The sequence below is a fragment of the Thunnus albacares genome, chromosome 15, assembly GCF_914725855.1.
Source record: "Thunnus albacares chromosome 15, fThuAlb1.1, whole genome shotgun sequence".
Taxonomy (NCBI): Eukaryota; Metazoa; Chordata; class Actinopteri; order Scombriformes; family Scombridae; genus Thunnus; species Thunnus albacares.
In genome coordinates, this window is record NC_058120.1 from 21,031,726 (window position 1) to 21,044,050 (window position 12,325).

At 40.2% G+C, this 12,325-nt stretch overlaps 1 protein-coding gene across 2 annotated transcripts; it reads left to right on the forward strand.

Annotated features, from left to right (window-relative positions):
- Window positions 1-1,268: 1,268 nt before the first annotated feature.
- Window positions 1,269-10,743, forward strand: tmem62 (transmembrane protein 62). 2 transcript variants are annotated; one of them, XM_044375736.1, is made up of 14 exons: window positions 1,269-1,634; window positions 1,789-1,993; window positions 2,378-2,489; window positions 2,654-2,791; window positions 3,353-3,398; window positions 3,862-4,003; window positions 4,449-4,573; window positions 4,852-4,974; window positions 5,124-5,279; window positions 5,869-6,028; window positions 6,225-6,423; window positions 6,699-6,794; window positions 6,957-7,075; window positions 8,714-10,743. In XM_044375736.1, exons 1-14 carry the CDS (start codon window positions 1,579-1,581, stop codon window positions 9,032-9,034), a joined length of 1,998 nt encoding a protein of 665 aa, XP_044231671.1. In that variant the 5' UTR covers window positions 1,269-1,578; the 3' UTR covers window positions 9,035-10,743. The 2 variants fall into 2 exon arrangements, with proteins under 2 accessions (XP_044231671.1, XP_044231672.1); XM_044375737.1 differs by having other exon boundaries at window positions 1,270-1,634; window positions 1,754-1,993.
- Window positions 10,744-12,325: the final 1,582 nt, after the last annotated feature.

Consider the following 12,325-nt stretch of genomic DNA (forward strand, 5'->3'; position numbering starts at 1 on the left):
ACCTGAAGCCACAGTGCACAAACACTGAGAATGGACTTTACAGTGAAGTAGGGCCATCTTGTGTCCAGCAGGAAAACTTTTAAAATGAAAAAAATATTTGAATATTCTGGATTGAGAAGGAGTAGATGTTATTTTAAGAATTTCTAACAAGGTAATTGAATTTTTTGTGGAAAAAAACATATTAGACACAAATTATTATTCAAAGCAGAGAGAATTTTTATATGTCTTAAACATTTCTGGATGGGACTTTTAACAATGCAGTCTAATTCTTAAGCTCATTGTTATTTTTTGTAAAATTTTAATCTAACTAAAGCTGTCAAAACAAATGTAGGGTAGGAGTAAAAAGTACAATATTTAGCATTAAATGAAAATACTCAAACTTCAAGTACCTTAAAATTGTACTTAAAAGACCAGTGTGTAGGATTTAGTGGCATCTAGTGGTGAATACAACTGAATACCCCTCTCCCTCTCCTTCTAAGTGTTTAGGAAAACCTTCAGTGCCACAAAACTTGTGAAAAACGGATCAAACGTGAAAAAAGGAGCTCTCTAGAACCAGTGTTTCGTTTGTTGGGCTACTGTAGAAACATGGCAATGCAACATGGCAGCCTCTGTGGAAGAGGACCTGCTAACCATGTAGATCAAGCCCCCAGGGAACAGCGCCAGACTTTGAAGCCAATTTAACATAGTGGCCAAACCGTGTAATTACAACTTCCAGGTCCATCATGTGATGTTATTGGGCCCAAAAAGACTTTTTCCCATAGACTTACAAAGTGAAAGTGACATCTGTATATTAGCGGATACATTTTTTTTTAGCGTGACAACCCCTGCGCAATGACACGTTTGATCAGAATTTAATCCACTCGATCTGATCACATTTCAAATGTCTAGAACAGCTGCACCATTGAATCATTTTTATCCCCAGTCAAGTCTTGGCTGTTGAAGTTTCTAGTGAGCATGCTCTATGGACGCATTGGGCCCATATGGTGTGCACAGTTTTTATCCGTGTCATTTCTTTACAACGAGAAGTGACTTTTTTTGGCTTCATGCACCACTGAGCAACTTTAATAGGAATGAACAGGGCCCCATCTCCGATATAGATATAAAGGGCTCATTCTAAGATAACGAAAACACAACTATTCTTATTTTCAGGTGATAATACACTAATTAAAAATACTTATGAATATTATATTTCTGCCCATTCAGCTAGATGCCACTAAATTCTACACACTGCACCTTTAAAACAACAGTCAAGTGCCTAAATAACGTAACAATACTTGCGTAAACGCACTAAGTTACATTCCGCCGCCGGTTTTGTGCTTATACAAAACATTGTTTGGAAATGTTTTGCCTTTTTTTCCGCCTCAACACTCCTCGCGATGTCAGGTGCAGGACGTGGGATTTCTTGAACCCGGAAAATAACGTCAGAGTGGGAGCTCTTCCTCTGCACACTATCTCTGTCATCCGTGGTGACGTCTCTCCCTCCAACCGGTCAGTGTGCTGTGTTAGTAGCTGGTAGGCAGCTAACTGCTAGCTGAGCTACCTCCTCCGCCTCTGAAGGCAGGCTGAACGGATCCGTGAATGAACCCCCGCACCTCAATGCATCTCCTGTGGCCGCGATGGCAGCGACAGAAACGGTCTGAGTCTTAGCTCTTAGTCATGTAGCGAACTGGTCCACTATATCTTAATGTTAGTGTGATTCGTACCCTTAGCTGTTACCACCAGTAGCTAGCGTTTTTTTTCCTGTCCGGGACAGACGGCGGCAGCTAGCCCCCTCTCTCGCCACTACAGGAGGATGCTGAAGCTGTTCGGTGCTCTGGTTATCCTCGGACTGGCCCTGGCGTGCATCACCTCCTGGGTGCTGGACAGCTATGACACGGCTTGGCACCCTAAACGGAGCGTTCAGCACCCGACTGTCGGTGATGGAGATGGATCCAAGGGGAGTTCTCCACCATTTCCCGGCGGCGAGTTGAACAATATATTCTGGTTTATACAGGTGGGCTATTATTCTAGTCGTGCTAGCTAGCTTATAAACCACACTCAGCCTGGATTCAAACAGTATTTCTATATGTAATTGTGTAGTTGTCATGTCACATGTATAGAATATCTGCCTTTAGCTTCGCAGTGTTGTATGAATCTATTTACCCTGAACTCTCTGAATGATTGACAGAAAGCGGTCACTGACCACAGAAGTGTGTCATTGTCAGATAAAAAAGGTGGCTCACTAACACAGCAAGTTGTAGTCAGACTTTGCACTCTTGTGGGTTGTGTGTTGTTTTTTTTTTTTAACAACTCTCATACAGCTGCCAGAAACAAGCCCTATCTGTGACCATTTGTAATGTATGTTTGACCTTGATTCTGTGTTTATATCTGATTCAAGGTGTCTGACATTCATATTAGCCGCTTTCATGATCCAAGACGCATTCCAGATTTTGAAAAGTTCTGCACTGACACCATTGAAGTCATGAAACCAGCTCTGGTGCTCGCAACAGGTACGGCGATTTATTCCCACACCCCTTTTTTCTTTGTGGCTATGAGAGTATTCCTAGAAGTGGGTGTTGCTCTCATCTTAATATCACTCTGGACATCAGTGGTTCACAATGCTGCGGCCCCAGATGCTACGCTGTTTCTCAGCTTCGCCTTTTCCACTCCGTAGGGGATCTGACGGATGCAAAAACAGAGAGTAAGGTGGGTTCTCTGCAGCACGAGGTGGAGTGGCAGGCCTACCACAACGTCCTGAAGAGGTCACGTGTGATGGAGCGCACTAGGTGGATTGACATCCGTGGAAATCATGGTGATTAACCGCTGCGCTTTGTTATCTTCATTTTCAAAAAATCTCCAGACTCACTGGTTCAATTGAAACATCTCAGAGTACGTTATAGTGCGCATTATGATTTTCTGAAGAATCCAATTAACTGTGGTAGATTTTCGCATCACACAGGAAGTCATTCTACCCCTCCTCTTCACTGTTTTCCTCCTCCTTTTATTGGATGGCAAGCTATTAGATGTGAAACAAGATATCCTTGCTTTGTAATTGTCCAAAAAAAAAAGGAAGCTACTATTGGATCTGCAATTCCTCTGATAGCTATTCTTCTATTATCGATCTCTGCTCTTGATATACTGTATGTCCTCTCTGTTCATGGGGTTATACGGTAACAACAGATTTTGTTCGATATCTTTTTGTAACATGAGGAAATCTAATCCTTGGATTAAACATGTGTCGTCCCATGGGGGGTATTTCATTACACATTCTGGTTCTTCGCTGGCGAGATAACTTATCATGTCATCAATGACCTCTTTTAGTGCTCGTATTTTGCTCGATCTCACCATTGTTTTTTTTTTTTTCTTCTGACAGATGCCTTCAACATAATGTCATTGGACAGCATCAACAATTATTACCGGTCAGTATTATATAGTCAATACTGCATTAAATGCCTGATTAATATCCAGTCAGAACTTACGCCTGCATGTCTTACAGTGTGAAGTTGATCAGAGTGTGTAGTGACCTCGGTGCCTCTGAAACATGAGTAGTCGCGTATCTATTTATTGACATGAATCCAAACTGTGTGAGCTTCCTGAGGACCAAAATAGAAGCTTTTTTTTTTTTTTTAATCTTTTGACACAAATTATATTTTATGTGACTTTGCTGCTTCTGTTAATGCTGATTGATCTTTTATCTCTCCAATATTCTTAATGTTGCGGTTATCCTCTGCGAGATAAAGTCTATCTCATATGCAAGCCTTATTGATTTATTTAAAATCCATTAAATTATCTCAGGCCTCCTCTATCAGGATATGAACTGCTGGCTCCATCCCAGTTTGCTGTATCTTGTTGCTCACGTCGACTTTTCTGTACTTCCTCTAGGAAATACTCGGCTAATCAGAAAGTAGGCTCCTTCCACTATGTACACAAAACTCCCTTTGGAAACTACTCGTTCGTCTGCGCGGACGCCACTCTGACACCAGGACCCAAGAGGCCGTACAATTTCTTTGGTATTCTCAATCAGGTGTGCCTGTCTAGCACCTTCTCTCTACAGAGCACAAGCATTTCCTAAATTTGTGATAAACTCCATGAATTTAAATACTTCACATAACACAATCACCGGTTCTTTTATTCACTTGAATTAGTAAAGATTAGGGGGGCTTTGAATGATTTAATGACACATTCCTCTATAAGGAAATGTGGCCACTGAATAAACACATAGTAAACAGAAATGCACATTTGAGTTTAGTCAAATAGAAACAAATGGAGCGTTGTGCTGACACATACTGAAAGTTACAGCACTAGAACATACAGTATCCTCATACTTGACACTGTTGAATCTCGCTCTAAGATGTCAGTTTCCTGAATATAATATCATGGCTTACAATCCATTTTCTGTTTTTTAAGATTTAAATTGAGGATTTATAAATATAATGGAACATACAGTTACATACTTTTCTTTGTGACAGACTCAAATGGACTTGCTGGACACGTTCAGAGCTGAGAGTCTGAAAAGCAACCAGTCGATCTGGTTCGGCCACTACACCACCTCCACCGTCGTGTCCCCTTCTCCGGGAGTTCGGGAGATGATGAGGTAAGAAAAGACAGACTGGATGTTAAACCAGTTTTTATTTACTGGATGGTGAAATACATTTTTTACCACCCAAACATTCAACAGCCTGATATTTATCGTACAAACTCAGAATGATTGTTGTATGGTGAATCAGCTGTGACATAGATCTTTAATGGTCACCATGTCTTCTGTTTTTTAAGGAGTAGTGATTTAGTTTTTGGCATTTCGCGTCTATTGGCACATTACAACAGTGTACATAGTTGCCCTTTGTAAATTTGGATTTGTCCATGTATGTTTAGATCTGCTGTTGCTTATCTGTGTGGTCACCTGCACACACTGGGAGGCCTGATGCCAGTCCTCCACAGTCGACATCCCCAAGGTACCCTAGAGCTGGAGCTGGGCGACTGGATGGACAACCGCAGGTAATACGACAGCATTACAAAATATTTCTCACCATGTTTCTCTTCACTATTACTCTCGTTATGTCTGCCTTTTTTAAATTTCTGCTCACACATCATAAATATATAGATATATAGAGTGTTTTGTACATTTTCTTCATATCTGTATTCAGGTACAGAGTTCTGGCCTTTGACCATGACCTGCTGAGTTTCTCTGACCTGAAGTTTGAGCAGTGGCCTGCAGTGCTCATCACCAACCCCAAGGATGCCCAGTACCTGCATCCTGGAGTGGAGCCTCTGGGCCGGATACGGAGATCCACACACATCAGGTGTGTCCTCTGTGTGTATTAAAACATAAACCCAGCACCGTCTTCACTATACATGCTTGTACAACACTTAGTGTCCATTAAGTACTGTGCATATTCTGTATGTTTACAGAGAAGAGCACATGCCCTTAAATAATGTGCTAATATACTCAGCATGTACTGTTGATTATTATATCATTATTATGCCAAGAAGGTTATGTTTTGGTCTAGTTTCTTTCTCTGATAATATATTTTAATAAAATTGGTGGAAAGGAACAATTTATTAGTTTTGGTGCAGATCTGAATCCATGAACAGATCCAGAAATTTTTTGGAAAAATTTCTTAAAATTTCAAGATGAGGCATTACTGAACACTTATGCTATTTTCTGCAAAAGCTGGCGCATGCATCCTATGATTTTCTATCAACATATGTATTATAATGCAGATCCAAATACGCATATTTTTTTAATGTTTTCAGAATATACACTGGTTTTCTAGGCTAACAAGGTATTTGCTACAAAATGCTTGACACTGGGCAAAAAATATGAAAAAAATATTGCTTTTTTCCACTGTTTATTTCCAACATTATAACATTTTTCCTGGCTCTCAATAGGATCTTGGCCTTCTCAGAGGCCCAAATCACAGCGGTGCATGTGAGTGTAGATGGGGAACCTTTGGGGAAAGGCCTCTCTGCCGGAGGCCCCCTCTATGTGCTGCTGTGGGATCCGTCTCTCTACCTCACTGGGCTGCACACAATCAGAGTTAAAGTGGAGGTCGGTACAGCATTTACTCGTCTTCCAGTAAAAGTGAAAGGTGTTCTGAGACTAAATATTTCAGAAGTCTTGATTAAGTTTGGAAGGTTTGTTTGCTTGAGTTTAATTTTGATTCAGCAGTAACTGTGTTAGATCTTCTTTTCTTATCCTTTTGTGTGTGTGTGTGTGTGTGTGTGTGTGTGTGTGTTTGTGTCAGGACTCGGCAGGCCGGTCATCAGTGCGGGAGCAGCACTTTACTCTGGAGGATGACCTGACTCCCAGCTTTGGTTTTGCGCAGTCCTTCATCCTCCTCACAGACCACTATATCTTGGGCCGAGTGGCCTTTATCTTTATGATGCTGCTGAATGTTGGTGTGCTGCTGGCCTTCAGGTTCCTGCGGGTTCCTTCTGGCAGAGGTGAGCTCTCACTGACCCCCCCCCCCCCCCCCCCCCCCCCTTCAAATAAATATGTGATCAAAATTTCATATTGATTACATGCTACTGAAGTGGACAGAAGCAAATTTCACAACCACAAAGTTTTACTTCGGTATATGTTACGGCATAAGTTTGGACACACTTTCTCATTCAAGAGAATGGGAAGGTTGGTCCAAACTTTTGACTGGTACTGTATAGGCCTAAGTAGATTGACAGTAATGATAATTTTTTGTTTTGTTTTTCTCTATAACCAACAGGATTGTCCTCCCAGGCATGTATGTCACTCCACCTGGTCAGTAAAATGGACACCTTCTACTACTCTCTGCTGCTGTTCAACCTGTGTACAGCCTTAGGTGGGTTCCTCAGGCTGCACTTGGCTTCACTCCCAGTGTTATGATACAAAATCTAAAACCACAATATTAAAGACTAATCTACTACATATAATGTTCTAGCAAAGTATTGTTGGAATCCTCCACAGTCTAAACGTCCTGTCCTGGTTCCCTGTCATTCTACAGGTCCATGGTTTATAGGAGAGCTGATAGATGGCCACAGTGGTGCCTGCTTTGCCTTCGGGGTGTTCATCGATGGACACTTCCTGGAGGGCAGTCTCACTTATGTTGTCGGAGTCGTTCAAGTAAGAAGTTTACTTTTAATTTAACACATCTACATCTTAATGATGCCTGTACATGTGTAAGACTTGCGCCTCTATAGAACTCTAGATTATAACGTCATATATTTATTAATATGGACATTTCTTATACTTTTAACAACTTACTTTTCTTACTTTTTGTCATATTAATCATATTTTTAATTATATTTCTTCACTTAATAAGGTCCACTGAATCTACTAATGCTGTTTTGGTTCTGCACTACATCTGTATCTTAACCTCTTAACATCCACTGGGTTGCCGATGACCCGCTTAAGCCAGTTGTAAGCTGCTTAGTATCATGCAGTAATGAGTAAAAGCAATTGGCACAATTTGGCCACTTGGGGATGTTTTGGAGGGATTCGGGGACACCAGGGACACCACAAACTCCCTAGTTCCCATTAGGTTAGGCCTAGAGGTCTTGAATTTTATACAGGTATGGTTGACAAGATGTAGAAGGTGATTTGCATAGTTCTGGCATAAAGCATGTCCTAGTTGTTGTTATTCCAGTATGACTTATTTTAGACAAGGACCAAAAACATTTTTTTGAGCCATATTTGAACTGATGAAGTTTTGGTTGTGTTTCAGCCACATGCTAAACATTTCCAGAAATGAGGAAATATGTTACCTTTCAAACGAAGCCTAATACATGCGTTTTGGCCTTACAGTTATTCTGTTATAAGCTTTTCCATTTGGGTATGCCAAATAGGCAAAAATTCCCCAAAAAAGGGTGGATGTTAAGATGCCAGTGGTTCATAACTTGGGTGAGGAAAACCCCCAGAATCCCAAAATAAGTTTAAGATGCTTAAGGAAAACATTTGTTAGACTTGTTTTTCTCAAATTTTTGCTTTTTGTCTTGTAAAATACTGAATTCTTTTAACTCTTCAGCCTATTAAAAATTCTCCAAATCAAATTATCTGAGAGGATCTGTCCACAGTAAAGGCATAACTGGTGATCACACAAATATTGCTTCATTTTAAGAGGTCACAAGCCCCAAAATGTTGGAAACTACTGTCTTACATTTCCATTCATATGTTTCTAAACATGTTCTGAGACCCTTTTTTAAGCTATATTATTTCATTTATATTTCATATTCTGTTGTTCCCTGGCTGTGTAGTATCATCTGGTGAAACAACCCACAGGCATCATCAAGCCTTCATCTAGTTTTAAGGACAGAGAAGTGCACTAATCACATTAAGTCAAGTCAAGTTAATTTTATTTGTATAGTGCCAGATCACAACAGAAGTTATCTCAGAGCACTTTTCACATAGAGACTGTTGTAGACTGTACTCTTTAATTTACAGAGACCCAACAGTCCCCAATGAGCAAGCACTAGGTGACAGCGGTACGGAAAAATTGCCCATTAATGGGAAGAAACCTGGGGCAGAACCGTGCTCAAGGTGGGCGGCCTTCTGGCTTGACCAGTTGGGCTTAGAGAGAAGGAGGGAGGGGGAGAGAGAGACACAGAGTAGCACAGCAATAACAACAATAATAATGATAATAATAATGATAATAGAAATATGGTAGTAGCAGTGGGCATCAAGCTGGACCAACGGGACAGCAGGCGGTCCGCAACCAAAGGTCACCGAACTGAACTAATCTCCTCATTACTTCCTCTCTGCCAGCTGCTGTTCTTCAACATGCCGCTCACCTCTTACCTCTGCTGGAGCCTCCAACACCGTTGCCGCGGCAACACCTTCCGATCCCACTTCCTGCGGCCAGGCTGCCGCTGGCGGACTCTAGCGGTTCACTTCTTCATGCTGCTGCTGCTCACCTGGCAGGCCCACTCCTGCTACTTTCTCCTGGAGACCTACGGCCCCATGGCCTTTTTCCTGTCTCCGGTCCGCACGTGGGCATTAGGGCTCAGTCTGCTATTGGTCTACCGCGCCTGGACAGGCCCCGCCCCTCTTGTTCGTGACAACAGCAAGGGCGTCTCTCCCTCTTGACAGTAATTGCACTGTACCACCACAATTTCCTTGAGCCTGACTCACAGATACATTTTGTGGTCTCTATCCACCCTGAAAGCCTCAATTTTCTCCACACAGCAGCCCCCTCCTTCATTTCTCTTCTCCCTCCAAAGCCACCTCACAGTACATCATTCACTATCCTGTTTCTAGATAGTATTGTTTACTTAATATGCATGTTATTGTAAAGCACCGGTGAGCACATTTCTGGCCATATTCATTGCAATGTGTACAGTGTAAAAAAAAAAGACGAAAAAAAAAAACACATACATGGAGGGTGAAATAGCCTATATGAGCTATGTGAAGACTAGTCCAACGTATGCTGCAGTTGACAGTATATAAGAGCTGTATTCTGCTGTGGTTTAAGCTGACTTGTTTACTTGAGCTTTAGCACTTTTTGGAAGTGTTGCCTTGGCCGAATGCCACTTCACCACTGCCAAAGGATGAATAAGAGAGATTTAACCTTTCATTCTTCCATCTGAAAACCATTTTCATTCACTAATGAAGGCTGGATGTGCCAAACCAATCCTCGTGTTTACCTTCTGACACACAAATCATGTGGATAAGAAAGGTGTTGCGCCTCATTTTGTATACTATAAGCTTTTCCTAACTTCCCATGTCGGACAGAGCGCGGTAGTTACTCTGATGAAGATGACATAGGTGAGGCAACCTAGACGATCATAATTTCAAAGTTTTGTTCTACACAATCACAGGAAATCAAAGGAAGGAAATTACAAAACAATGAAGTAATGTAGTTGATCTGTGTACAAGTAGTTATTGATTGAAAGTGTTTTTAAATCAACTTAATTCCACTGCAAACAACTGCCACTAAACACTTCTCAATATTCGCATTAGAAGAGTCATATCAAAAGTTAAACGCCAGTTTTCACCAAAACAGAGAAGCCGGCCTGACTTCTCATGCTCCTTAAAAACGTGATTACAGAAAGCAGCTGTTTGTTTCTCAGGAATGTGAGCACTCGAACAATAGGCTGGTCCCAGAAGTATTTCAGGACAATGTTTTTATACTCCATCGTAGCTCAGTGAACTAAAACCATGTAAAACAATCGACGTGTGGTGGCTTAAAAAAACAAAACAAAAATGAATGTGTTATAGCTGTGGTGAAATGAGATGAACCAGTACTATGCTGTTTTTATTTATTCATTCTGATTGTATTGTGTGATTAATTTCTTTTTCTTCCCTCTCATGTTATATATCTGCACTGGAAATGGGCATTCTTCACCCGAGGAGGCCAGTCCTACCTCATGGTGAGTGTGATTAGGAAGATTATAAGAGCATTCCCTGCGTTGGAACTTTGACAATTTGCGTGTGAAAACATGTTTTGTCTATATTGTTAAAAATTGTTAAGTTCTTTTTTGTGACAGTGTGGGAGCAGTAAACTGTGTATGTTGCACGTCAGTCCTTTCTAGTCAGTAGTAGCAGGTGCCTGGATTCCACAAGAGCAAACTGATCTAAAAAAGTACATAAATAGGGTGAAGACCACTTTTATAAAGTCTTTTAATAGAAGCAATGTTCCAAAGGAGTTGGATCCAAGAATTTTATTTTTTTTTTAAACCATACCCAGCATGAGTGCAGAATAATTGCTCAGTGCTGTGATAAGACTAGCAGTTTAATATTAGAACAACTCCAAGACACTGAGAAAATCTAATTATATGTTCTCTTGCTGGCAATGGTTTAATAACTTTTCCTCTCTGCTCAGAAAAGTCTTTTTCATTTGTACAAGAGCACTACCAAATGTATAATTCCAGTGTAAAGGCTGAGCAAAAGCTGAACAGTTCTTCTCTATAACGATGCTCAGGACCTCTCACATGCTATATAATCTGTCCACAAGGAGGCAGTATTGAATGGATTTGGAGGGTTAATGGGAAATGACTGTTGCATCTGTGCTATGAGCCTTTTATTTCACTTCCACTTAATTAAAGCATGGTACTGTCATGTTTTGTTTTTTTTGTTTATTTTTCAGAAAAGCACCAAAACAATGTCTTGATGAGACAGGTTTGATAGTTTAATTGATACTCACTCATCATGGTTACTATGAATCTGGTTGTGATTGTTCTGTACTGTACACTGATTTGACTGTTCACAAGGAAAACAGACATCGACTCCACCGCTACATCTCTGAGAGAACATACTGTGGGTGATGTACCTGCTGTTCACTTGACTTATTCTGCATCCCCCTCCTATGTTCAAACACTTAAATATATATATATATGAATTACTAGATGATGATTTTACACCTGCCACATATTTTTTTCTTGTTACAACTGAAATTAGAGCCAACCACATTTTTTTTTTATTATTGGTTTATAGTGCTGTGGAATAAAATGTTCATTACAGTAAATCATATACTTGTGTGTTTGTGTTCACATCATTGTCACATAATGTTACACAGGAGATATGGAGCCCCAAGAACAATGAGGTGTAAAATATTATGAGTCAAAAAAAAATAATGAGATGAGGTGCGAAATGAAATATAAAACTGTATACTTTAACCTCCAATCATCCAACCTTTTTATTTCTGTCCTTTATCACCAATTGATAAAATAAGAAGGTCCAACTTGATTTCTTTTTTTTTCGTTTGCTAGCTAATAGAAAGGAGATATGAAATCAAATCTATACAATGTAAAAGATAAAACAATTAAATCCAAAGACATATTTCCATTGTGGTATTTGATGAAGACGAGATGTTCACATAAACATGCAGATAGTGTTATGAATGTCTGAGTATGGTGTCTGTGAACTTCTTAGTAGTGTTAGCTAGCTAACTTTTGTTATTGTTAGCCTGTCAGCCAAAATACATTAGCTACTGTTACAACAGTTTCTACAGCAGTTTATACACCGATGCTACAGCAGTATGCAATGAAGTATACGGGTACTGCTGTTGTTTTATAAGGAAAGTTAGCTTCAGCTAGGTAGTTAGCTGAAAAGGCTGGTGCCATGTTATGCTAGCAGTGTTTTCAGTTAAGCTAGCTAGGCACACAGTCTTCTGTAATGTTCTACTGATGTAAAACTAAGCAATTGACAAATAAAATGCCCAAGTGCAAGATAAATAGAAGAGTGAAATAAATTAAGTTTTTATTTTATCAATTGAGGTAAAGGAAAAAAGAACATTTACTTCCTTTTGTCATTTTTGGGCATCCATGATGATGCCTGCTGATGTGTTATTATAGTTATCATGGCAGTGACTTTTCTACACTGCAAGATTTTAGATGTGATTTAAAAACCATCTAGTAATAAAAAAGGATCATGAGGCCG